This window comes from Chiloscyllium punctatum, chromosome 45, assembly GCF_047496795.1.
Source record: "Chiloscyllium punctatum isolate Juve2018m chromosome 45, sChiPun1.3, whole genome shotgun sequence".
Taxonomy (NCBI): domain Eukaryota; kingdom Metazoa; phylum Chordata; class Chondrichthyes; order Orectolobiformes; family Hemiscylliidae; genus Chiloscyllium; species Chiloscyllium punctatum.
In genome coordinates this window covers 50,874,077-50,899,455 of record NC_092783.1, presented here as the reverse complement: position 1 = coordinate 50,899,455, position 25,379 = coordinate 50,874,077, and the positions used below count along the sequence as shown (strand labels likewise).

Below are 25,379 nucleotides of genomic sequence, written 5' to 3'. Positions count from 1 at the left end.
TTGGAGAGTGAGAAAGACGATTAGAGGTGGTTTCATCTAAGGGTCACCACACCTCAGGTGAAATGAAAGGTTGAGAAGGAGAATTGCTCATGGTAACCTCAGCTGGTGTGGGAATTGAACCCACACTGTTGGCATCACACTGCATTGGAAACCAATTGTCCAGTCGACTGAATTAACTGATCCCCTCACAATGATAATATCAGTGAGACTGATCCAAGATACCCCTTCCCAGATATTGAACAGCATCCCACAGTATATGTGATTAGCCAAGTTAAATTTCCATGCAATTATGTGTTTAGATTAATAATAATTTTTCCACAGCACATGTTCAATAGTTGATACAGAGTTTGGACAGGATTCAATCCTTAAGTTTCCTTTCATTTTTGAGATGATCAGTAGAAGCCTTTCAACTTTGATTCCTAAATCCTGAAAAGGGGTCCTGAAACAATGCAGCACTCAAATTCCTTACAGAAACAGCAAAAACTACAGCTCGTGCAAATCTGATTATAAAAACAGAAAACACTGATAATGCTCAGTAGGTCAGACAGCATCTTGGGTGAAAGGAGAGTAAGGTTAACTTATCAGGCTTTTAACTGTTTATCCAAAGGGTCATTTGACAGATAAGGTAATGACATTGGTAAAGTTCTTGTGGATCACACAATCCACTCTTTCAATTTTAATTTGCTCATCTAGAATAAACTTAAATTTTCCCTAATGATGGATCAAATTAGCTATTCAATAATTCAAGTCGTTTTGCCTCCATCACTCTTGATCACTCCAGATGTGAAGAAAAATTTTCTGATAACATCCTAAATCCAAGTGTAAGTTGGAGCCTATGTCAATTCTCCTATTTCTCCAGTTTAATATAAGGAATTGCAGATAAGGTTTCTCCACATTGTTTACAAAAGCTTTCAGCACAAGAGTAGGCCACTTAGTCTGCTGTGCTTCTTCTGCCATTCACTGGAATCTTGTATGATCTGGTTATAGCCTGATTTCCTGATCAAGGATCTATCTATCTCAACCTTGAATATATACAAGGACTCTGCCCCCATAGCACCTGACGGCAAGGACTTCCAAAGACTCATAACCCTTTGAGAGTAGAAAGTTTCCTCATCTCAGTCTTAAATTGGCATCTCTTTATTCTACACTCTTTCTTTTGCTTCTAAGCATGATGGGGAAATATCCTCTCAGCTAAATTGGGGTAAATGGAAATTCCCCCATTAATTGGCAGGTAATAAACCGACCATAGAAGATAGAACATAGAACATAGAACAATACAGCACAGAACAGGCCCTTCGGCCCACAATGTTGTGCCGAACTTCTATCCTAGATTAAGCACCCATCCGTGTACCTATCCAAATGCCGCTTAAAGGTCGCCAATGATTCTGACTCTAGCACTCCCACGGGCAGCGCATTCCATGCCCCCACCACTCTCTGGGTAAAGAACCCACCCCTGACATCTCCCCTATACCTTCCACCCTTCACCTTAAATTTATGTCCCCTTGTAACACTCTGTTGTACCCAGGGGAAAAGTTTCTGACTGTCTACTCTATCTATTCCTCTGATCATCTTATAAACCTCTATCAAGTCACCCCTCATCCTTCGCCGTTCCAATGAGAAAAGGCCGAGAACTCTCAACCTATCCTCGTATGACCTATTCTCCATTCCAGGCAACATCCTGGTAAATCTTCTCTGCACCCTCTCCAAAGCTTCCACATCTTTCCTAAAGTGAGGCGACCAGAACTGCACACAGTACTCCAAATGTGGCCTAACCAAAGTCCTGTACAGCTGCAACATCACTTCACGACTCTTGAATTCAATCCCTCTGCTAATGAACGATAATATACCATAGGCCTTCTTACAAACTCTATCCACCTGAGTGGCAACTTTCAAAGATCTATGTACATAGACCCCAAGATCCCTCTGTTCCTTCACCTGACTAAGAACCCTACCATTAACCCTGTATTCTGCATTCTTATTTGCTCTTCCAAAATGGACAACCTCACACTTGGCAGGGTTGAACTCCATCTGCCACTCCTCAGCCCAGCTCTGCATCATATCTAAGTCCCTTTGCAAACGACAAATGCCCTCCTCACTGTCCACAACTCCACCTATCTTCATATCATCTGCGAATTTACTGACCCACCCTTCGACTCCCTCATCCAAGTCATTAATAAAAATTACAAACAGCAGAGGACCCAGAACTGATCCCTGCGGAACTCCACTTGTAACTGGGCTCCAGGCTGAATATTTACCATCTACCACCACTCTCTGACTTCGACCGGTTAGCCAGTTTTCTATCCAATTGGCCAAATTTCCCTCTATCCCATGCCTCCTGACTTTCCGCATAAGCCTACCATGGGGAACCTTATCAAATGCCTTACTAAAATCCATGTACACTACATCCACTGCTCTACCCTCATCCACATGCTTGGTCACCTCCTCGAAGAATTCAATAAGACTTGTAAGGCAAGACCTACCCTTCACAAATCCGTGCTGGCTGTCCCTAATCAAGCAGTGTCTTTCCAGATACTCATAAATCCTATCCCTCAGTACCCGTTCCATTACTTTACCTACCACAGAAGTAAGACTAACTGGCCTGTAATTCCCAGGGTTATCCCTATTCCCTTTTTTGAACAGTGGCACAACATTCGCTACTCTCCAGTCCCCTGGTACCACCCCTGTTGACAAGGAAGACGAGAAGATCATTGCCAACGGTACTGTAGTTTCCTCTCTTGCTTCCCACATAATCCTAGGATATATCCCATCAGGCCCAGGGGACTTGTCTATCCTCAAGTTGTTCAAAATGTCCAACACATCTTCCTTCCTAACAAGTATCTCTTCTAGCTTACCAGTCCATTTCACACTCTCCTCTTCAACAATACGGTCCCTCTTGTTCGTAAATACTGAAGAGAAGTACTTGTTCAAGACCTCTCCTATCTCTTCTGACTCAATTCACAATCTCCCACTACTGTCCTTGATCGGACCTACCCTCGTTCTCGTCATTCTCAGGTTTCTCACATACGCATAAAATGCCTTGGGGTTATCCTTGATCCTATCCGCCAAGGATTTTTCATGCCCTCTCTTAGCTCTCCTAATCCCTTTCTTCAGGTCCCTTCTGGCTATCCTGTATCCCTCCACTGCTCTGTCTGAACCCTGTTTCCTCAACCTTTTGTAAGCCTCCTTCTTCCTCTTTACTAGACATTCAACCTCCCTTGTCAACCAAGGCTCCCTCACACGACCATTTCTTTCCTGCCTGATAGGTACATACATATCAAGGACATGTCGTATCTGCTCCTTGAAAAAGTTCCACATTTCCATCACATCCTTCCCTGACAGCCTATGCTCCCAACTTATGCTCCTCAAATCCTGTCTTACAGCATCGTAATTTCCCTTCCCCCAATTGTAAAATCTACCTTGTTGTGCGCACCTATCTCTCTCCATAACCAAGGTGAAAGTCACAGAATTGTGGTCACCATCACCAAAATGTTCACCCACTAACAAGCCCATCACTTGTCCCGGTTCATTACCGAGTACCAAATCCAATATGGCCTCCCCTCTGGTTGGACAATCTACATACTGAGTTAGAAAAGCTTCCTGGACACACTGCACAAACACCTCCCCATCGAATCTACTTGATCTAAAGAGCTTCCAATCAATATTTGGGAAGTTGAAGTCGCCCATGACTACGACCCTGTGGCTTCTGCACCTTTCCAAAATCTGTTTCCCAATCTGTTTCTCCACATCTCTGCTGCTATTAGGGGGCCTATAGTAAACACCCAACAAGGTGACTGCACCTTTTCTATTTCTGACTTTAGCCCATACTACCTCCAAAGGCAGATCCCCCTCAAACTTCATTTCTGCAGCCGTGATACCATTTCTAATTAACAATGCCACCCCCCCTCCTTTTTTACCACCCTCCCTAATCTTACTGAAAGATCTGTAACCAGGAACCTCCAACAGCCATTCCTGTCCGTCATCTATCCACGTTTCCGTGATGGCCACAACATCGTAGTCCCAGGTACCAATCCACACCTTAAGTTCACCCACCTTATTTCTGATACTCCTTGCATTGAAGTATACGCACTTGAGCCCATCTCTGTGTCCGCAAGTATTCCTTGTCAGTGCTACCTTCTCCACAGCCTCCCTACAGTCTTGGACATCCTGACACACAGCTAGCTTACTTGCTGGACTACAAGTCCGGATCCCATCCCCCTGACAAATTAGTTTAAACCCCCCCGAAGAGTGCTAGCAAACCTACCCCCCAGGATATTGGTGCCCTTCTGGTTCAGGTGCAACCCGTCCTGTTTGTACAGGTCCCACCTTCCCCAGAATGCAGTCCAATTGTCCAAATACCTGAAGCCCTCCCTCCTACACCATCCTTGCAGCCACGTGTTCAACTGTACTCTCTCCCTATTCCTTGCCTCACTGTCACGTGGCACCGGCAACAACCCAGAGATGACGACTCTGTCCATCCTAGCTTTTAGCTTCCAGCCTAACTCCTTGAACTCTTGAATGACCTCCCCACCCCTCTTCCTACCTATGTCATTGGTGCCAATGTGTACCACGACTTCTGGCTGCACACCCTCCCCCTTAAGGATTCTGAAGACACGGTCCGAGACGTCTCGGACCCTGGCACCTGGGAGGCAACAAACCATCCGAGAGTCTCGCCCATGTCCACAGAATCGCCTGTCCGTCCCTCTAACTAGAGAGTCTCCTATAACTAGCGGTCTCCTCCTCTCCCCCTTTCCCTTCTGAGTCTCAGAGCCAGACCTCACGCCACAGACCCCTTCACTGCAGCTTACACCTGCAAGGCTGTCCCTCCTAACAGTTTCCAAAGCTGTATACTTATTATTTAGGGGAACGACCACAGGGGAACCCTGCACTGCCTGCTTCTTCCCCTTCCCGCCTCTAACTGTTACCCAGCTACCTCTGTTCTCCGGCGTAACTATGTCCCTGTAGCTTTTATCAATCACCCTCTCAGCCTCTCGAATAATCCTCAGTTCATCCAACTCCAGTTCCAGTTCACTAACTCGTTCAGTGAGGAGCAGGATCTGACTGCATTTCCTGCAGACGAAGTCGGCAGGTGTATCGGTGGTCACCCCTACCTCAAACATCCTGCAGGAGGAACGTTCCACCGCGTGCGCTGTCATGACTGTACAATTCGTCTCCAAAACAAGAACACTGAGTCAATAACACTGAGTCGCTTACCTGTGGACTTTAAAGTTAGGTTAGAGGAGGCCCTACAAAGTAGGGCCTGGGGTCAAGAACACACCCACCCAAATACTAATCACTTACCTTCCCGACCAGCTCTGCGCTCCAACCTCACTTCCGCCCAGCTCGCGCCGCTCTCTGCGGTGAAAAGTCTCCCGGGTTCACTTTTACTCGGCCGCTGCTCGCACTCAAATGACCGTTGGTGTAAAAGGGTGAGTATGTACACTCACTGTTCTCCTTCCCGGCTGCACTTTGTCATCTGCAGAGAAGACAGGTGAACATGCCAGTGGCAAATTGATATCCTTAAGTCATGGTTAGTTGACTACTTAAGGAGTTTAATTACTGCTGCGCCAAGATGTTCCCAATAGACATTTTCCCCAGCACTTGATGTCTGATGTGGCAAGAAGGAAAAATAATTCTGTCTTTTGGCCCTGGAGAGATACACACCTCCATCCTACCACCTTCAGGGAGGTGAAAATTGTACCTTTGGTTTTAAGTAGGATACCAATCATTTTTAAATTATATCCTGATATTCTAGACTCCCCCACCAGCTGAAACATCTTTTCGCATCGGTCAAATCCCATCAGGATCTTATACATTTCAATTGATTACGTCTTATTCTTCTCAACTCCAATAGGCATAAGCCCAACCTGCACAGCTTTTCATGCTAAGGAAATCCCTTCATACCAAGAATCAGTTGAATGAACCTTTCTTAATTGTTTCTAATGCAACTATATACTTTCTTAAGAAAGGAGACCACAACTATACAACGTATTCCAGATGCACTCTAAAACAATGAACAACTGTAGCAAAACTTAACTCCTTTTATATTTGATTTCCCTTGAAGTATATGCTAAGGTGCTATTTGCATTCCCAACCAGCATACTAACATTTTATGGTTCATGTACCAGTACACCCAATCCCTCTGGACTACAGAGTTCTGCAATTCCTCAGCACTCTTTTTTTTCCCTATTCTTTCGACTAAAGTGGATGAGTTTGCATCTTTTCATCATTCTCCATCTGCCAAATGTTTGCTTGAACACTTAAGTTACCTAAATCCTTGTACACCCTCAGGACAACTTACTTTCTTACTTATATTTGTATCATTAGCAAACATTTGGTCCCTTTAAGCTTTAATTGTCCAGGGCCTAAATGGAGGGAGGGACTGGGAGCAATATTTGGTGGTGACTGACTCTCCATCCCCACCAAAGTGAAAGCTCGCCAGGTCAAAGACCAATCTATCGTAGTCATTGATATTGTTATGGACTGGGCCAGACCACTCAAAACATTCTTAAGCAGGCAGCCCTGGACCTAACTTTGCAATTTGTTTTGGTAAGTGTACAGTGAAACTTGCCCGGAGTAAGGTTGATTACTAGATTTTAAAACAGACAAAAAATGTATTCACAAAACTACACATTGAAACATAAAGAATAGAATAAAGAACCCCTACAGAACTCAAACTATCCAGCTAACCTTAATTATGCTGTTCCAATACATGCAACAGTCCCAATAAGCAAACTCCCTTTAGAAACCAGTATAAATGGAATACATGCTTATTGGTTGAAGTTGAAGGGCAGAAAAGAGAGAGAATTTCCACACAGCTCCCTGTTGAACTTCCCAGTTCAAGGCTGAACTAAAATTGCAAAGCTCAGCTATCTGTAAGAGCTGACCACTCCCCTCTCTTTACGCAGGTCACTTCTAAAGCATGACCACTTTGGCCTGAAGTCTTATCTGTTTACATATAAACAAAAGGCCTCTCAAAATCCTTTTCATCTCTGTACCAAACAAGACTGTTTGGAGTCCAGCCTGGTTTATTGCCCCTCTGAAAAAAAAATCAAGGACAGAGTCGCCTTGAGCTAAGGAACAGGTTTTAAAAAAAAGGGACTAGCTTTGTGACAATATTGATTCTAAGAGTTGATGACGTGGCACTGATTCTTGTGGTACTCTGTAAGTGACAGCTCTCTAGCCCATGGAAATGACCCATTTATCCCTACTCACTGTTTTACGTTAGCTACTCCATCTATGCAAAAACATTACCCCGATATCGTGGACATATATTTTGATGTGCAACCTCATCATTTGCTTTCTGGAAATCTAAATACACAATCTCTACAGGTTCTCCTTTTTACCCAGCTTGAAACTTTCTTAAAAAGCTCTAATAAATTTGCTAAATGTGATTTCCCTTTCACAAAACTTTGATATTGAAATTGCCTCAAATACATTCCATTAACTCATTACCAGAACTGACATTTTCCATAATATTCATTCAATTGTTAAAACTCTCACTGATTTTCCATTAGCACATTTTTATTATTTTATCATTTTTGGGTTGGGGCTGTAAACTGAGAGTTGTGAGCTGAAGGTGACTTATGGACTTTATGAAACAGCTTGTTATAAAATGAAAGGCTAGGCCCAGAGGTTAATTACAGGCCAATTCTTGATTAAAACTGTTCCTACAGACACAGTGACCCAGGAAGAGCATTGTGCTGAAACAGATATTACAAGTTCAGTACCTGGGAATTGGTTCTGGCAGGTCTGCGATGTTCAAGCAGACGGCAGATATTGAATGGCAATTAAGGTGTCAGGAAAAGACGGTCAGTCTCTCAGGGTGGAACCAGAGTTGGATTTGTTTCTTTTCTGGAAGACGAATTTGGCTACTGGTCAAACAGAATAAAGATTTGAAAGCTTCCTGCCCAATCTTCCACCACAGCTTCTGGAAGGTCAAAAAGTGGAAACCTGAGTTAGAGGATTCACTTCCTTTACCTGAGTGAACTGAGAAAGTTACCAGGATTAATATTTCTAGAAGATCACCAAGGAGCCCTCATCAATGCCCGTGAAACAACGCATCATGAAAACCATTTAAGGAATCAGCTTTATCCCTTAACTGTGTTTGTTTGTCTGTCTGTCTTATGTGGGAATAGGGGCTTTAAATGAAAGCTTTAAGTTTAAACCATAGACATTAATTAGATTACCTTGTTGTTTCATTTTTCTCTGCTAAAGTTATAGCCTATTTAATAAATTGTTGAGTCTTTTGTTTAAGACACAAAATCATGCCTGGAATTAATTATTCACATCATCTGGGAATGGTTATTCTAAAGTTTGGTTAGGAACCATTGGAGTAACTGTTGTGGTCTTTGAAGGTTTTAATTTTACAATGTTGCTAATACAGAGGTAGAAAGGTTGTTTAGTTGTCTGTCTCTATGCCATAATCTAGACTAGAGTGGTGCTGGAAAAGCACAGCAGGCCAGACAGCATCCGAGGAGTCTCTATGCCAAAGCACATCCTATGTGCAGATTAAAATCACCAGAGTTTATTGCAGTTCCCCTCTTACAAGACCCATCATTTTTCCTCCATCCTCAGTCCAGTTGTGCAGCTGTTGTCAAGGGATCTCTAGATAAGTTCCACAACTGACTTTTTACCTTTACTATTTCTTAACACAATACAAATTCATTTCACATATTGATCTTCTAAACTAATTTCATTGCTCACTGTGGTATTAGCACCATGCTTAATTAATAGAGGTACCCCACCACCTGATCCTAGATCCCTATCTTCAGAAATGTCAAACACCTTTAAATATGTAGGTTGCAGCTTTGGTCGCTTCACAATCACGTCTCGGAATTGACTGTCACGTCATACATATTTATTTCTATTTATGCTATTTATTCCTCCATATTCTTTTGAATGTTGTTACATTATTGGAACTGAAGTGGGATGAGTGCACATTCTTTCTTTAGTACCACTACTCTGTGGGTCTCCAAATAAAGTTAATTGTCTTACCTGGCTCCTGATTGTATACTTACTTTATCTTAGACTTAAAATAAAAAGATCCACAAACCAGGTTTCTTATTACTTACAAACAAATTTATTACAAACAAATCTTGTTCAATTATGATGCAAAATTGTTTAACACGCTTAATTTATAAAATGGAAACATAAATGCTTATTCCTCTAAATAATTCAACACATGCAACTATACAAACAGAATCTGAAGTTGCCTTGCATTCTAGAGTCTGAGAGAAGACAGATATTTGATGATAGACTAACTGTTCCATTCTTACCTGGTTAGTCTTTAATCTTGTATTGCTCAACCTTATCATTTTGTTCAAGGTTAAAGACTATTTAAACATCTTAATGCTATTTGTTTTATATAAAAAAGTAAAACAATTTAGTTATCAGTTTGTGATACCGTTTCATTAATGAAGGTGAGAAGCAAATCATTTATTGATCACAGGTATAAAACCATCCAGACTCTATCAGTCTCTAGCACAACTGAGGAAATTGTGCAAATCATTTCTGCTCGTCTATAGCTCTCTGCAGCCCATGACAAGGTCCAGCATGAAGTGGTTGATACTTTCACTGATGTGTATTCAGCTCTCTGAGTGTGTCTACAGGTTGGTCATTAAACAAATTTCTATCAGTGGACACATGCATCACTGTGTGCATCAGGCACTTGTTATATTCCAATATATTGTATAGAGTTTACTCATTTAGGGTTTAATTAAGGAAATGTTCCTGCGTGTGATATATTTGATACTGTTCAGTTTGGTTAAACTCCAAGGAGATTGACTATATGTTGCTGCTTTTGATGTGTAATTTGTTTGAGGAGATGCTCAGACCAGCACTCACTCTTTACTCTTTCAGAATGCGTTTACACAGGGGAAAGTCTATCCGGGAAATCCTGAAGGAGAACGGGGAGCTGAAGCATTTCTTAGAAATGCACAGATATGATCCTGCCTTGAAATACAGAGCTTTGTACCCTGACTACCAATCGCAGACAGGAAATGAGCCACTTCTCAATTCCATGAATGTAAGTTTAAAGAAAGTTCATTTTAAAAGGTGTTGAAATGTCATAGGTTATTTCAAGCCCAGAACCAAAAGACATAGGATCTTCCAGCCCTTTGAGTCTGCTGTACCATTCCATGAGATCTGATCTGATCATTCTTAACTCCACTTTCCTCCCTTTTGCCCATAACCCATGATTCCCTTACTAATTAAAAATCTGTCTGTCTCAGATCTGATCTGACCTGCATGCTAGCATCTAAGTTAACTACCTGTCCTACCAGTTGACACTTTGCTTGGCTTAATGCTGATAGGGTGTTCAAAGTAGAGAACCAGAGTATTCCTCAACATGAGCATTGACTGTTGTTACAAACTTGTATTTGATGAAGTTGCCTTCCAGACTAAGGTGTTTCATCTAGTAACCAACGATATTCAAACTCCTTCTAAAATTAACTTTCTTTAGATGTTCAGAGCACCATAATTTTGCAAGCAGGGGCAAACTGTCTTCCTGGAAAAGACACAGGATTGTTAGAAGTTAGACCAAGAAAATGGGGGTGAGGGTGGGGGTGAGGTCACCACTAATACAGTGTCATAAAGTCATCGAGTCCTACAGCATAGAGACAGGCCCTTTGGCGCAAATTGTTCAACCCTGGCCAAAACATCCATCCACTCTAACTCCACTCTTCCCTGCACTTGGCCTATATCCTTCTAAATGTTTCCTATCTATGTATTTGTCCAAATGCCTTTTAAATATTCTTAATGTAACCCCCTCAACCACTTCTGCTGGTAACTCATTCCATGTGTGTACCACCTTCTGTGTAAAAAAGTGCTTTGAAAACATTTGCTCAGACCCTCAGGGAATGTCTCAGATTTAAGGGAGGCTAGAGACTGATGCTATTACATATCTGTTTGTATCACGTGGGCCTTGCAGTTTAACAATGGTGCTCCTTGTTTTCACCATCAAATATGCATATCCTTCATATGTTTGTTTCTTTAATCTGGGAGATAGGTCAATAAGACTTGGTGACATGAGGCTACATTACTTTCACAGAACATGCTAACCAACATGCAGTTATGTGAGAAACAAAGCTCACTCACTTCAATAATGTCAGTCTGAGACAAGATCTGAATCAGTAGTGTCATTTATTTTACACTTGCAAGTGGGTGTGATGTCCAGTGTCTATAAGGCAGAGAACATACACACCAAATTCAATTCATACACAACATTTATATGATTTGGTTTCGTTTGTTTTACATTGCTCCTCCCCTGTTTACATCCTCCACTTCCCTAAGACCGGCACCCATTACTCCTGTTTATCTCTTGCCTTATCTGGCCTTGTCTGTGACAAAATGCTTATTTCTGGCCTCACAAGGCCGTTTGACCTCATCCCACTGTAGGTCATTGTTGGGCATATTCTTTCTTCATCATTACCTACCCCTTCCATCTGTGCCTTTCCCGAGGCTGTTCTGATCCCTATGACCCTTTTAATTGGGGTTTGTTCCTCTGTCTCTGTAAAAGTGGGAAACAGATGTTTATACCTACTGTTTGTACAGCTGTATCTAGCTTAACTTCATCCCCTCACAACATCTTATCTACTTGCCCATAATGTCTACCATTGTTTTGCAGTCACATTTCATTCTGACATACAATTTTAGCTAATGCAAAAACAATTATATATTTCCTCCACGTTGTTTCCATTCTTGATGACTTAGCTCTTGGCTAAAACAATTACACACTGGTGTGAGTTCATTTTACTTTGTATCAGAAATTATAATTGCAGAATTGCAGAAGTAACATTAATTTACCTATATCCCATAAGTTACATTCAGATTGACGTGCCTTATGCATCAACACAAAATAATGAGGAAGCTGCACTTTCCCCATTAGTAAGTCAACTTACTTGACTTGATTAGAATCTCTCCATCACTTTGCAGGGAAGAATCTCTCTCCCTACGATTTCCACTCTTTCCTATTCCCACTCAGGGTTAGAATTCTTCGGCCTGCTGATTTGGCAAGAACCATTTCACCAAATGAATAAAACAGCAACAGCAGCAGAGTGCCTGCAATCACTTGCATGTTAAAGTAACTTCCTTGTATTAACATGTTGGTTCTGTGATTATCTGAAATCTATCTCTTCCAGGTCAGCAGCTTGGTCAATTTCACCCCTTCAGACCCAAGCTGACTCATCAGATTGTAACATATTTTAAGGGAGATTTCTCTCCTCACACACCCCATGGTACCACAGGTAGTAGCCTCAAAGCATGATTATCATTTTGATAAACTCAAGAACTCACCAGAAAATGAATTTCTATTGTTTTTATTTTGTGGACATGTTTTGGTTTCCATTGTGGTCGTGTAGCAATAAATTCTGATTAAATTTAATCTAATTCTTATTTTCCAATTGTTTAGAGTTTTTACTATGGCTCCATTACTGTGGGTACTCCACCTCAGAGTTTTACTGTCCTGTTTGACACTGGCTCATCTAACCTTTGGGTCCCATCCATCTCCTGCAACAGTGCACCATGCAGTGAGTGAAGAAAACTTACAAAGTCATTAGTCCTTCAAATAGAACTTTAACTCAGATTCCTTTCCATAGGATATGAATTCTGAAGCAGTTTTTACTTTTTAGGGAATCATGCTCGATTTATTCCATCCCGGTCTTCAACTTTCACAACAAATGGACAAACGTTCAGTATCTCTTATGGCTCCGGTAGCCTGTCTGGATACTTTGGATATGATACAGTAAATGTAAGTATTAAACAAAATGTTGTCAAGACATACTGAACACCTAATTTCAATGTGTCAATCGGATATAATTTGTGCAATGATATTGTCTCAGTATTTAGGCTTCAATGCGCATGAGCATTGTAGGAGCAACCCAACCTGGACAAAGTTCAGGCACACAGCAGTTTATGCAAACCACAGCGGTATCATGCAGGGAAAGGTACCCAAGACACTCCACATAGGGCTGTGTTGATGCACTCTTCCCTGGTATAAGCAGATTCATATTTGGTGCATTTTCCATGTCCCTCCCAGAAACTGCAGAGTACATCCCCTCTCCATGTGTATTATTGGTTATATAGCTCTGGGTTATCCGACTGTGATTGGATCCTTGGTACATTCTATCTCAGCAATTTGCTTGCTGCCCTGTGTTTAAATGTCAATTAATTAGATTAGGACCTTTTAAATTTCTCATCACAGGGAATACAGAAGAATATTGATTTTTGATCAGTCCCAACAAAGCCATGTGGTTATACCTAGTGTCAGAATTCTTTAGCTAACAAGTTGGCACCTCAATGTGTTCAATCAATTCACATTCCAAGGTCTGAGAATCTCTGTACCCCCTGTAATGTTAAGTGGGGGGGAGGGGGGCTTGACTGTGGTGGGGGGCACTTCTACTACCTGAAACTGGTTTGAATCTTTTCCTCCAATGCTTTCAGTGATTTTTGTACATAAGTGGATCTATAACTACTTTGGAATATACATTTATGATTATTTGAAAGATTTTAACTAAAACCTACTCTTAATATAGTAACAGATTGATTAAATAATTAAAGAAAAGTAACTAGCTAGTGTGAAATATTCTCATGTATGTATGTGACTACAGTCGCACATTCCATCCCAGGCAGTGGCCTTGCTTAAACATTTCTGCTATTGTTCGACTTGCTGAGACTACCTGAAGCAAATGTTTTCCCACAGGCTCTAACTACTATCGGCCATGTTCTGCTGAGCTTCTCAGGGCAGTTGTCAACCATTTTGTGCCACTCGGTCATGGGCATCCCTAACAAGCATCATCTCATATCGATTCAATGCAGCAACATTGTCTTCATGGTCAAAAAGTTTAAAAAAGTGCAAATATATAGCATCCACCAAGTCTTCCAAATATTTCACAGCATCATACAGTTAATACAGTACTTTGAAATAATGTAATGAAGAAAATGCAGCAGTCAATTTGTGAATAGAAAGCTCCCAAAACAGAAGTGTGATATAATCAAAAGATATTTTTATTTGTTGTGCCACTGAAATATTGGTCAGAACATCCCCTGCTCACCTTCAAAATATTTGAAGGGATTTGTTACACCAATCTGAGAGGGCAGAGTAGTCCTTGTCTCATTCATAGTATGACACCTCCAATACTGAAGCATTCTTTGATGCTGCACTGATGTGCCAGTATAATGTTCTGAGCTTTAACTTTGGAGTGCAGCTTACAGTCACTAACTTCTGATTGAGAAACAAGATGGGTACCAAATGTGCTGTGATGGATGCATCTAAAACAAAAAAAAAGATTCATTATAAACCTACAGCAAAATCAGGAAGTGATTTCAAGTCTGTGAGTTCACTGGGATTCAGGTAAGTGTTCCAACTTTGGTGACACAGCTCACTATCTGCCAATGGAGCTTCACTACTCATCAGACTTCCATGTGCTCTCAGTTCACTAGCTAACATGCATAAAACAACCCTACTGTCCTTGTAGCCAAACATTTTAACTCCCCCTCCCACTCTGCCATGAACATGCAAGTCCTGGTCCTCCTTCACCGCCAAACCCTTACCACCCGATGACTGGAGGAAGAACACCTCATCTTCCACCACACTCCAACCACACGGGATTAATGTGGATTTCACCAGTTTCCTCATTTCCCCTTCCCCCCACCTTGTCCCAAATCCAAACTTCCAATTTGGCACTGCCCTTTTGACCTGACATACCTGTCCATTTTCCTTCCCGATGATCCACTCCACCCGCCTCTCACCCTCACCCCAACTTCATTGTAATTCTTGGTATTTCTCTCCTTCTCAAGGTTGCTGGCATATCAGTTTCAAAACAGGAGCTGGGTCTCAGTGAAAATGAGCCGGGCAGTAATTTTTATTACGCTCCATTTGATGGAATCCTCGGTCTGTCATACCCAGCTCTCTCAGGAGGAGGGGCCATGCCTGTGTTTGACAACATGCTGAAAGAAAATCTACTGGAAGAGCCTTTGTTCTCGGTCTACTTGAGCAGGTAATGTGTAAGTGTTAAAGGCCTACAGATCACAGCATTTTCAATAGCATTTTGTGAGTCATTTAGAAGAACACCAAGCTGCTGGGAAAGCAGAGGTGAGAAAATTTGCATTCCATAGTAATTCTCGACAGCTTGAATGTTGAATGGAAAATGGAAAACTAGCTGTCTGTTTAGGAATTGTCCTAAACTCACACTTATCATGGCAACACAGTCCATGTTGCCTGCATGATCCCTTGCATCCAGTTATAAGGTACCAGGAAGAAAATCACTCACTTGGGGGTGAAAAATTGGGATTATTTGTTAATATGCGTACAGCATTTCATAGTTGAAAACAGTGATTGGCCGATCGACCACAATTGTGTAAAAACATGATTTTAAGGGACCAGATTGACTTGTATATCACGAATTACAACAACATAAGAAATTATAGCTGCAAAAGGCAACCCCCACCCCCCCCAGGAACTGATTTGCCATTCAGTAAGATCTTGGCTTTTCTTTGACCTTTGCCCATCAACCCATCCTATCCCCATCTCCACTCTCGAGTCAAAAAATGCCCCTACCTCAGCCTTAAATATATTCAATGACAGAACATCCACAACTCTAGGTTGGAGAATTCCAAGAAGTCACACACCTCTGGTTCAGAAGGATGGAGGTAAGAGGGATTTGAGTTTCAATCTGGAGTTAGACAGTGAATGAGAAGTATGACACTGACCCACTAGTTTAATTGAGTCACCCTTAAATATTTCATTTCTTCCAGGTATGCAAATAGTCAAGATGGAGGTGAAGTGCTATTTGGAGGGATTGACCATGGTATTTACTCAGGTCAGATTCAATGGGCTCCTGTTATTCAAGAAGTATACTGGAACATTGCCATTCAAGGGTAAGTGATGGGAATGTCGGGAACAATACAGTTCACTCAATACTCTGGTACTGGCTACCAAGTCCCCAGAGGATAACAGTGCACTTTGGTCACATGTTTCAAAACAAGCAGCATTGTTGTTTCACTTTTTAAAAATGTTTTTATTAATTTTGCAAAATAAAATTCTAACTTCAAAACAATACTGTGCAGTTACCAGCATATGTGCCATCAAATATTTGTATGAATTTCTTTTATCTGCTATTTTAATAGATATTTACTAGTCATAAAAATTGGATTGCTGGCTGCTGCAAGAGAGAGAAAATGCATTGAGAATCAATGCACTCGTATTTGAAACTGTTTTCGTTGTGCTCCCATATTTTATACAGCACTTGAGATTTCATTCAGGGAAACAAGGAACTTGTGTTAAAAGGAAAGTGGGAATAACCAACACCGACCCCTCCCCCCACCACACACACGCACACACAAAGTTAAACTAAACTGAATCTTATGCATTCATACATTCAATCTTGAATATATTCAAACCTCTTCATTCTTTCCCCTCAATAAACCTAGCTACCTCTTGAATCTAGTCATATTTGTATTATTTTCTTTAATCACTTGTTGTAAAAGGAAACCACCCACTGCATACACCTCTCTAATGGCTGTCTTCCATCCTAAAGTCCCAAATCACATCACATAGAGTTTCAACTCTCAAGCAAAAGGCACAATTTGCTTGGATCAACTTTTTAATTGTATTGCTTAATTTAAGGGGGACCTTTTTTTAACATTCATAATAGAAGGTACATCCTTAATCTAGCAGCCTCTTGATTTGTCCTTTGCCAGAACTGAGAATTTGCAAAACCATGGGAGGTCAAGTGTGTCCAATGCACAAATACATTAAAAATTGCAAACTCACCTTGACTTGTATCAATCAGCCTGTTGGATGAAAGATTTACTAGTTGAAAACCAGAAATTAGGATTTAGAATATCCAAACTGGTCAAGAAGTAATATGAGTAAAGTTTGATGCACAGCCACTATAGAGAAAACCAGAACGACTGTGCGTATCAAACCACCGAGGTTGATGGAGCAGAGGCTGCCAGATTAGGGAATAGCAACCCATATTTGGAATTAACAGAATTTCTTTTGCAGGCTTGAAGTTTATGGAATTTTTATATTGATAAAAACTGATTCCAGCATGGAGCTCTATGAATGCCAATACTTCTGACTAACTTTTCTTTCGTTTTTCTGAAATGATCAAATGTAGAAACATACAGAAAAATAACAGGAGTAAGGCCACTTGCCTTTCGCTATGCTCATGGCTGTTATGTATTACTGTACTACAGAAAGGTTTACAATTAGTTCAGGAATTGTGCTTCACATTAAATTTAAGCAAAATCACAAAATTCCATGAAAGTCACATTTTGATTGCCAGGAGTTTGTATGAAATAAGTTAGGGCAGTTTGTGATAATACATTGACAGTGTGTATATGGCACAAAACTGCCTCTTATATTGCCTCTCATCCAGCAAAGCAGTAATGATGGCTTGGATGGGAAATAGGAAAAACTTTTCAGATGTACTCAACAGAATGTAGAAATGGGAAATCCTTTGTACAGCATGTGGGACTAATTGGGTAGGTCATTTGAGTAGCCTGCAATTGCATGATGGGCCAAATTGTCCTGTTGTATGCTATATAATTCTGTGATGATTTTGTGATTCTACGTATTGCTCAACTGCACTGCATTCCCAAGTAACTGCTTTGGTTTTGCTTCCAGAAATATAATAAACACTTGTCTCTTGCAGTGTGCTTCTCAATGGACATCCTGCTTTCTGTTACCAAGGCTGCCAAGCTATCGTTGACACTGGAACATCACTAATCACAGTTCCAATTGAATACTTAAAGGAATTGTTGCAGGAAATCGGTGCATCAGACCAGAATGGTGAGGTGAGTTCTCGTTAGAGATACTTATTGAACAAAGGGCCATCAGCACATTTGGGAATGTTGCACCATGCCAACAAACTACAGATCAATTGCTGTAATTTATTATTAGTGCATATCTGGTCATATTTATTACAATTATGTAATACTGCATTAATTACTGAAAATGTCTGTTTCCAAACCACGTACATCCTATTTAACTAAGTGTAGTTTTTAAGCAATGAGATTGTCAAATGGTATTTATAGGGAATGGGATTACACAGTGATTAGGCCACTAGAGTACCAATTCAGATCTGTGACATGGACTTGAATTCAATTCAAGATGATAGAGTTAAAGTTTCATCCCTCTGGTAGCTTTAAAGGTCTGAATTTAAATTAGATTGAACCTCATTTCCTCAAGAGTGCTTCTGATTACATTGGGGCTGCTGCATTCTCAGAAATATTGTGGGAACTGGTCTAATAATGTTAATTTAGTTGGTAGTGCTCAACTTGTTTATATTAATTAGATGTAGTCTCAGGCAGCACCAAACTATTCTCATCCCATTTTCCAGCACTTGGCCTATAGCCTTGTATGCCTTTGGTATCAAAACTGCATATTTAAATACTTTTAAAGGCTGTTAGGGTTTCTGCCTGTACCACCCTTACAGACAGTCAGTTCCAGGTTCCCAACACCCTCTGGGTAAAAAAAGGTTCTTCCTCACATCTCCTCTCAGCTTTCTGCACATTACCTTAAATATATACCTCCTGGTCACTGATCCCTCCCTCACAGGGAAAGGTTTATTCTCATCTTACTCTATCTATGCCCCTCGTAATGCCCCTCATCTCAATAATGCCCCCTGTCAATCTCTCTAAGGAAAACAACCCCAAATCCAGTGTGGCCAAATTTAACTTGCTTTTACCATGTATTCCTTTACTTCACATCTTCTTCCAGGGTCAAAGAACTGTAATTTCTGCTGTCATTCTCCAACTATGTCTTCTGATAAATAAACAAATTGAAGAATTCTCATAGATGACAAACTAGAAAATAACAAATAGGTTTTATCATATACTTTGTACACATTGGATTTGCAAGATTTCCCACATCAAGAGACAGCATATGCTTGTATCTGCTTCTCATAGCTTGTTTTTCCAGGACCAAGCCTTAAGCCAGGTGTTATAGGTTTACAAGCACCATTCCATCTCATTCTAGAATTTAACAGGATGTAAAATAAAAGTTGAGATTTACACATGAGCTTAAGATAGAAGCTGAAATACAGACAAACTCAGAAAGGGTCTAAGATATGACAATTTTATCATGGAGTGGAGACATTTGACATTCTGCAAATGCAAAATTGGTTTTCCTGTCCCACAGAGCATGTTCAACAATATTTATAACCACTGTTTATAATTTGGAGCACACAATTTAAAACTTACCTTATTCAATGGGCATTGTGTCTGTGAGATTTTGCAATGAGAATGGACCTTAAAAGTGGAATTTTACATTAAGCAATGAATAACAGACTGAAAGTTCTGTATTACCCCCATTTAACTGCATGTACTGGCACCATAAACATTTTCAATATGATGATGAATGTTGACAGTTTTGTTACCATTCCAACCTTAAATTCTGCACCTATTCGATCTGATTTTAAGACAACTAGAGAGATCAAATATTGAAGCCATTCATTTTACACTATATTCTTAACCGAATACCTCAGTGGATTTTCTTATATTAATGTGATAGATATAGAATAGATAATGGGGGCCTTTCGAGGTTCTCACATTCGCACCATTTCCAGTTTGGATTTCATAAACTATTTGGCAGGTTGTTTGTGAAAAATGTTATGTTTTCCACTTGTACTAATCAACCATGAATGAGTGTTGCCTGCTCTATTTCACAGTTTGTTGTCAACTGTAACAACATCGCCAGCATGCCTTCTTTGACCTTTGCGATCAATGGAGCTGAGTTTACACTTCCACCATCAGTTTACATCCTTCAGGTATGCATGTACTAACTATATCTTAGGTCTAAACAGTCTGTTGAATGTAATAAAAAATCCTAAGGCACTTTGTGAGTTCTATGAAGTGACCAAGTAACATGAGACAACATTAGTACAGATGGTCTAAAGCTTCATCAATGAGGTATATTTGAAGGAGATGCTGCAAGGAGGGAAGAATTTCCAACCTTAGCGCTTAGCCAGTTGACACACAACAAACAATGGTGAGGTGACTAACATCAGCATGTCAAGAATAATCACAAGCGATCCCTGTCCCTATTAAAGTTGGTTGAGAATGGCTATGTCAGACGTCTGTTTTAATGGTGTAACATTAGAGAAAAGGAGAATCATGCTTTTCTGCTTGCAATGCACATCGCTCACCCTCATCTCTCACGCACGGTAAGCGTGTTGCACTCAATATTGCATTTCGATCACTGTGAAGCTGTGCTAGTGTACGGCATCTTTGAGCCTTGCCGAAAATGTGTTGCTGGAAAAGTGCAGCAGGTCAGGAAGCATCCAAGGAGCCGGAGAATCGACGTTTCGGGCATCAGCCCTTCTTCAGAAGCTGCGCTTCTCCAGCAACACATTTTCGGCTCTGTTCTCCAGCATCTGCAGTCCTCACTTTCTCCTCCATCTTTGAGCCTTGATCAATAACCAATGTGCTCCCTTTAGTGGCTGCTTTGTATTTACATTGAATGAAGCATGGAAATCATTTTCTAAACTCTGACAAGTTTTATTCCTCACTACATAATCAGTACATTCAGTTATAAAATGTATTAGGATGTAGAACAAGTGGATTCCTTCTGGTTATGTTTCAGAATCCTCCTGCCCTCCTTCCTGCCTCTTGCTCCTCCGCCTTCCTATCTCCATTGATGTATTTGCCTCAAAGTTGCTACATTCAGGAGGGGGAGAGTTACCTGGATGCTTTGTTTCAGGAGGCAGTCACACCTGGGAGATTAAGTAATTCACATTCAGCTAGTGATCAGGCTCATCAGAGTGTGACTGTAAGTGAGGCAGGCAGGGGGAACCTGAGTTCAGGAGTGGAGGAGCCTCAGCCCTTGACCTTGTCCAACAGGTACGAGATTCTTGCTCCCTGTACGGATGAGGAAAAGGGCTCTGGACAGGATGAGACAGCTGACCACGGCACCATGGTGCAGAAGGTCATTCAAGAGGGGGGAGCAAAAAGACAAGTAGTGGTTATAGGGGATTCTATAATTAGGGGGACAGATAGTATCCTTTGCAAGCCGGATCGGGAGTCTCGCATGGTGTGATGCCTGCCCAGTGCCAGGGTGCGAGACATCTCTGACCGGCTTGAAAGGATATTGGAGCGGGAGGGGGATGATCCAGTTGTTGTGGTCCACGTTGGGACTAACAACATAGGCAAAACTAGGGTGGAGGACGTGTTTGGGGATTATCAAGCTCTAGGAAGGAAATTGAAGTACAGGTCCTCAAGGGTCATAATCTCCGGATTACTGCCCGAGCCACGTGCCAATTGGCATAGGGATAAGAAGATTAGGGAAGTAAACACGTGGCTAAGGAATTGGTATGCGAAGGAGGGATTCCATTTCATGGGGTATTGGCATCAGGTTTGGAACCAGGGGGGATCTGTACTGTTGGGACGGTCTCCACCTGAACCGATCAGGTACCAATGTTCTAGCGAAGAGGATAAATAGGGTGGTCAGTAGGATTTTAAACTTCTGAGTTGGGGGGGGGAAGGGAAAGTGAAAGCGACAGGGAGTATGGAGTTAAATGGAAAGATAAGCAGCGGGGTAGCATATGTACAGGCAGATTTAAACTTGAGGCAGACTGGGAATGCAGCAAAAATGAAGGATAACTTAGGACATCTTATGACTTCCAATATCTCTAATGATAAGAAGTTACCATTAAGGCACTTTACCTGAATGCTCATAGCTTTCGTAACAAAGCAGATGAACTAATGGCACAGATCATCGTGAATGATTATGATGTGGTAGACAGGGGGGTCAGGATTGGCAGTTAAACATCCAAGGATTTTCAATTTATCGAAAAGATAGGGAGGTGGGCAGAGGGGGCGGGGTTGCCTTGTTAGTTAAGAACAAAATTAAATGTATGGCACTGAATGACATAACGTTGGATGATGTGGAGTCTGTGTGGGTGGAATTGAGGAACCACAAAGGCAAAAAAACCATAATGGGAGTTATGTACAGACCTCCTAACAGTGGTCAGGACCAGGGATGCAACATGTACCAGGAAATAGAGAAGGCATGTCAGAAGGGCAAGGTCACGGTGATCATGGGAGACTTCAATATGCAGGTGGACTGGGTAAATAATGTTGCCAGAGGATCCAAAGAAAGGGAATTCATGGAATGCTTACAGGATGGCTTTTTGGAACAGCTTGTCAGCCCACAAGGGAGCAGGCTATTCAGTACCTAGTGCTATGTAATGAACCAGATTTTATAAAAAATCTAAATTGAGGGAACACTTAGGAAGCAGCAATCATAATATGGTAGAGTTCAGTCTGCAGTTTCAAAGAGAGAAGGCAAAATTGGATGTAATGGTGTTACAGTTAAATAAAGGTAATTATGAGGGCATGAGAGAGGAACTGACGAAAATAGACTGGAAGCAGAGCCTAGCGGGGAAGACAGTAGAGCAAAAATGGCAGGAGTTTGTGGGTATAATTAAGGACACTGTACAGAGGTTCATCCCCAAGAAAAGAAAGATTATCCAGGGAGGGATTAGACAGCCATGGCTGACAAAGAAAGTCAGGAAATGTATTAAAGGAAAAGAGAGATCCTATAAAGTGGCCAAGAGCACTGGGAAATCAGAAGATTGGGAAGGCTACAAAAACAAACAGAGGATAACAAAGAGAGTAATAAGAAAGGAGAGGATCAAATATGAAGGTAGGCTAGCCAGTAATATTAGAAATGATAGTAAAAGTTTCTTTCAATACATAAGAAACAAACGACAGGCAAAAGTAGACATTGGGCCACTTCAAACTGATGCTGGAAGCCTAGTGATGGGAGATAAGGAAATAGCAGGAGAACTTAATAAGTACTTTGCGTCAGTCTTCACAGTGGAAGACATGAGTCATATCCCAAATAAAGGGAGTCAGGGGGCTGAGTTGAGTATGGTTGCCATTACAAAAGAGAAAGTGCTAGAAAAGCTAAAAGGTCTTAAAAATGATAAATCTCCTGGCCCCAATGGGCTACATCCTAGAGTTCTGAGGGAGGTGGCTGAAGAAATAGCAGAGGCGTTGGTTGAGATCTTTCAAAAGTCACTGGAGTCAGGGAAAGTCCCGGATGATTGGAAGATCACTGTTGTAACCCCGTTGTTCAAGAAAGGATCAAGACAAAAGATGGAAAATTATAGGCCAATTAGCCTAACCTCAGTTGTTGGTAAAATTCTAGAATCCATCATTAAGGATGAGGTTTCTAAATTCTTGGAAGAGCAGGGTCGGATTAGAACAAGTCAACATGGATTTAGTAAGGGGAGGTCGTGCCTGACAAACCTGTTGGAATTCTTTGAAGAGGTGACAAGTAGGTCAGACCAGGGAAACCCAGTGGATGTGGTCTATCTAGACTTCCAAAAGGCCTTTGACAAGGTGCCACATGGAGGCTGCTGAGCAAGGCGAGGGCCCATGGTATTCAAGGTGAGCTACTGGTATGGATTGAGGATTGGCTGTCTGACAGAAGGCAGAAAGTTGGGATAAAAGGTTCTTTTTTGGAAAGGCAGCCAGTGACAAGCGGTGTCCCACAGGGTTCAGTGTTGGGGCCACAGCTGTTCACGTAATATACTAATGATCTGGGTGAAGGGACTGTGGGCATTCTAGCGAAGTTTGCCGATGATATGAAGTTAGCTGGACAGGCAGGTAGTACTGAGGAAGTGGGGAGGCTGCAGAAGGATCTGGACAGTTTGGGAGAGTGGTCCAGGAAATGGCTGATGGAATTCAATGTGAGCAAATGCGAGGTCTTGTACTTTTGGAAAAAAGAATACAAGCATGGACTACTTTCTAAACGGTGAGAAAATTCGTAAAGCCAAAGTACAAAAGGATCTGGGAGTGCTAGTTGAGGATTCTCTAAAGGTAAACATGCAGGTTGAGTCGGTGATGAAGAAAGCGAATGCAATGTTGTCATTTATCTCAAGAGGGTTAGAATATAAAAGCACCGTTGTGCTACTGAGACTTTATAAAGCTCTGGTTAGGCCCCATTTGGAGTACTGTGTCCAGTTTTGGTCCCCACACCTCAGGAAGGACATACTGGCACTAGAGCGTGTCCAGCGGAGATTCACACGGATAATCCCTGGAATGGTAGGTCTAACACACGAGGAACGGCTGAGGATCCTGGGATTGTATTCATTGGAGTGTAGAAGATTAAGGGGAGATCTAATAGAAACTTACAAGATAATACATGGCTTGGAAAGGGTGGACGCTAGGAAATTGTTTCTGTTAGGCAAGGAGACTAGGACCCGTGGACACAGCCTTAGAATTAGAGGGGGTAAATTCAGAACAAAAATGCGGAGACATTTCTTCAGCCAGAGAGTGGTGGGCCTGTGGAATTCATTGCCGCAGAGTGCAGTGGAGGCTGGGACGCTAAATGTCTTCAAGGCAGAGATTGATAAATTCTTGATGTCACAAGGAATTAAGGGCTACGGGTAGAATGCGGGTAACTGGAGTTGAAGTGCCCATCAGCCATGATTGAATGGCGGAGTGGACTCGATGGGCCGAATGGCCTTACTTCCATTCCTATGTCTTATGGTCTTATTGCTAACTTCTTCGAATTCTACTGAAATACTATTATGGGAGCTGGGGGCTTGATGCAGAAAGTGATAAATTTCTAAGAACATATTTGCTTAAGTTAATCGATTTGTTGAAAAAAGCAACTTAATGGCATTTCATTATCTTACAGAACAATGGGTATTGTACCGCTGGGTTTGAACCAACCTACCTCCCAGCCCCTACCCGATATGGACCGCTGTGGATTCTGGGTGATGTCTTCCTTGGGGCATTCTATTCTGTTTTTGACAGAGGGAACAACAGAATAGGCTTCGCTCCAGTTGCCTAAGAAGCATTTATTCAAATTCGGTTTGATATTTCAGCATATAAAGCAGGGTTCTTTTCAAACCATTCATTTCTCTTGTCCTTTGGCCCACTGTCTTTTTGGCACTGCTTTCAATTTTGATGAAAATCAGCCAGCTTCTATAATAGACAGCAGATCTGTAGTAAAGCTTTACAGCCAAGTATCAAGGTCATGATTCGGAGATGCCAGTGTTGGACTGGGGTGTACAAAGTTAAAAATCACACAACACCAGGTTATAGTCCAACAGGTTTAATTGGAAGCACACTAGGGTTTGGAGCGACGCTCCTTCATCAGGTGATTGTCCACAATCACCTGATGAAGGAGCGTCACTCCGAACCCTAGTGTGCTTCAAGTTAAACCTGTTGGACTATAACCTGGTGTTGTGTGATTTTTAACTAAGTATCAAGATGTAAGTCTAAACCAGTGAGTTTTACAATAGATGGATGGCAAGCTTTTACTCAAGGTTAGTGGGGTTCCATTGAGTTATATTTTACTCAGTTTTTTTGTCATTTAATCACTCCTGCATTCTTCTTTGTGAAAGACTTTCCCTTTTATTCTC

At 41.4% G+C, this 25,379-nt stretch overlaps 1 protein-coding gene across 1 annotated transcript; it reads left to right on the top strand.

The window, feature by feature from the left end:
- The first annotated feature begins 9,507 nt into the window (after window positions 1-9,507).
- On the top strand, window positions 9,508-25,053 carry LOC140467403 (gastricsin-like). The gene is made up of 9 exons (XM_072563747.1): window positions 9,508-9,608; window positions 9,859-10,024; window positions 12,407-12,524; window positions 12,627-12,745; window positions 14,794-14,993; window positions 15,751-15,873; window positions 17,655-17,796; window positions 19,671-19,769; window positions 24,650-25,053. Exons 1-9 carry the CDS (start codon window positions 9,538-9,540, stop codon window positions 24,803-24,805), a joined length of 1,194 nt encoding a protein of 397 aa, XP_072419848.1. The 5' UTR covers window positions 9,508-9,537; the 3' UTR covers window positions 24,806-25,053.
- The last annotated feature ends 326 nt before the right edge of the window (window positions 25,054-25,379 follow it).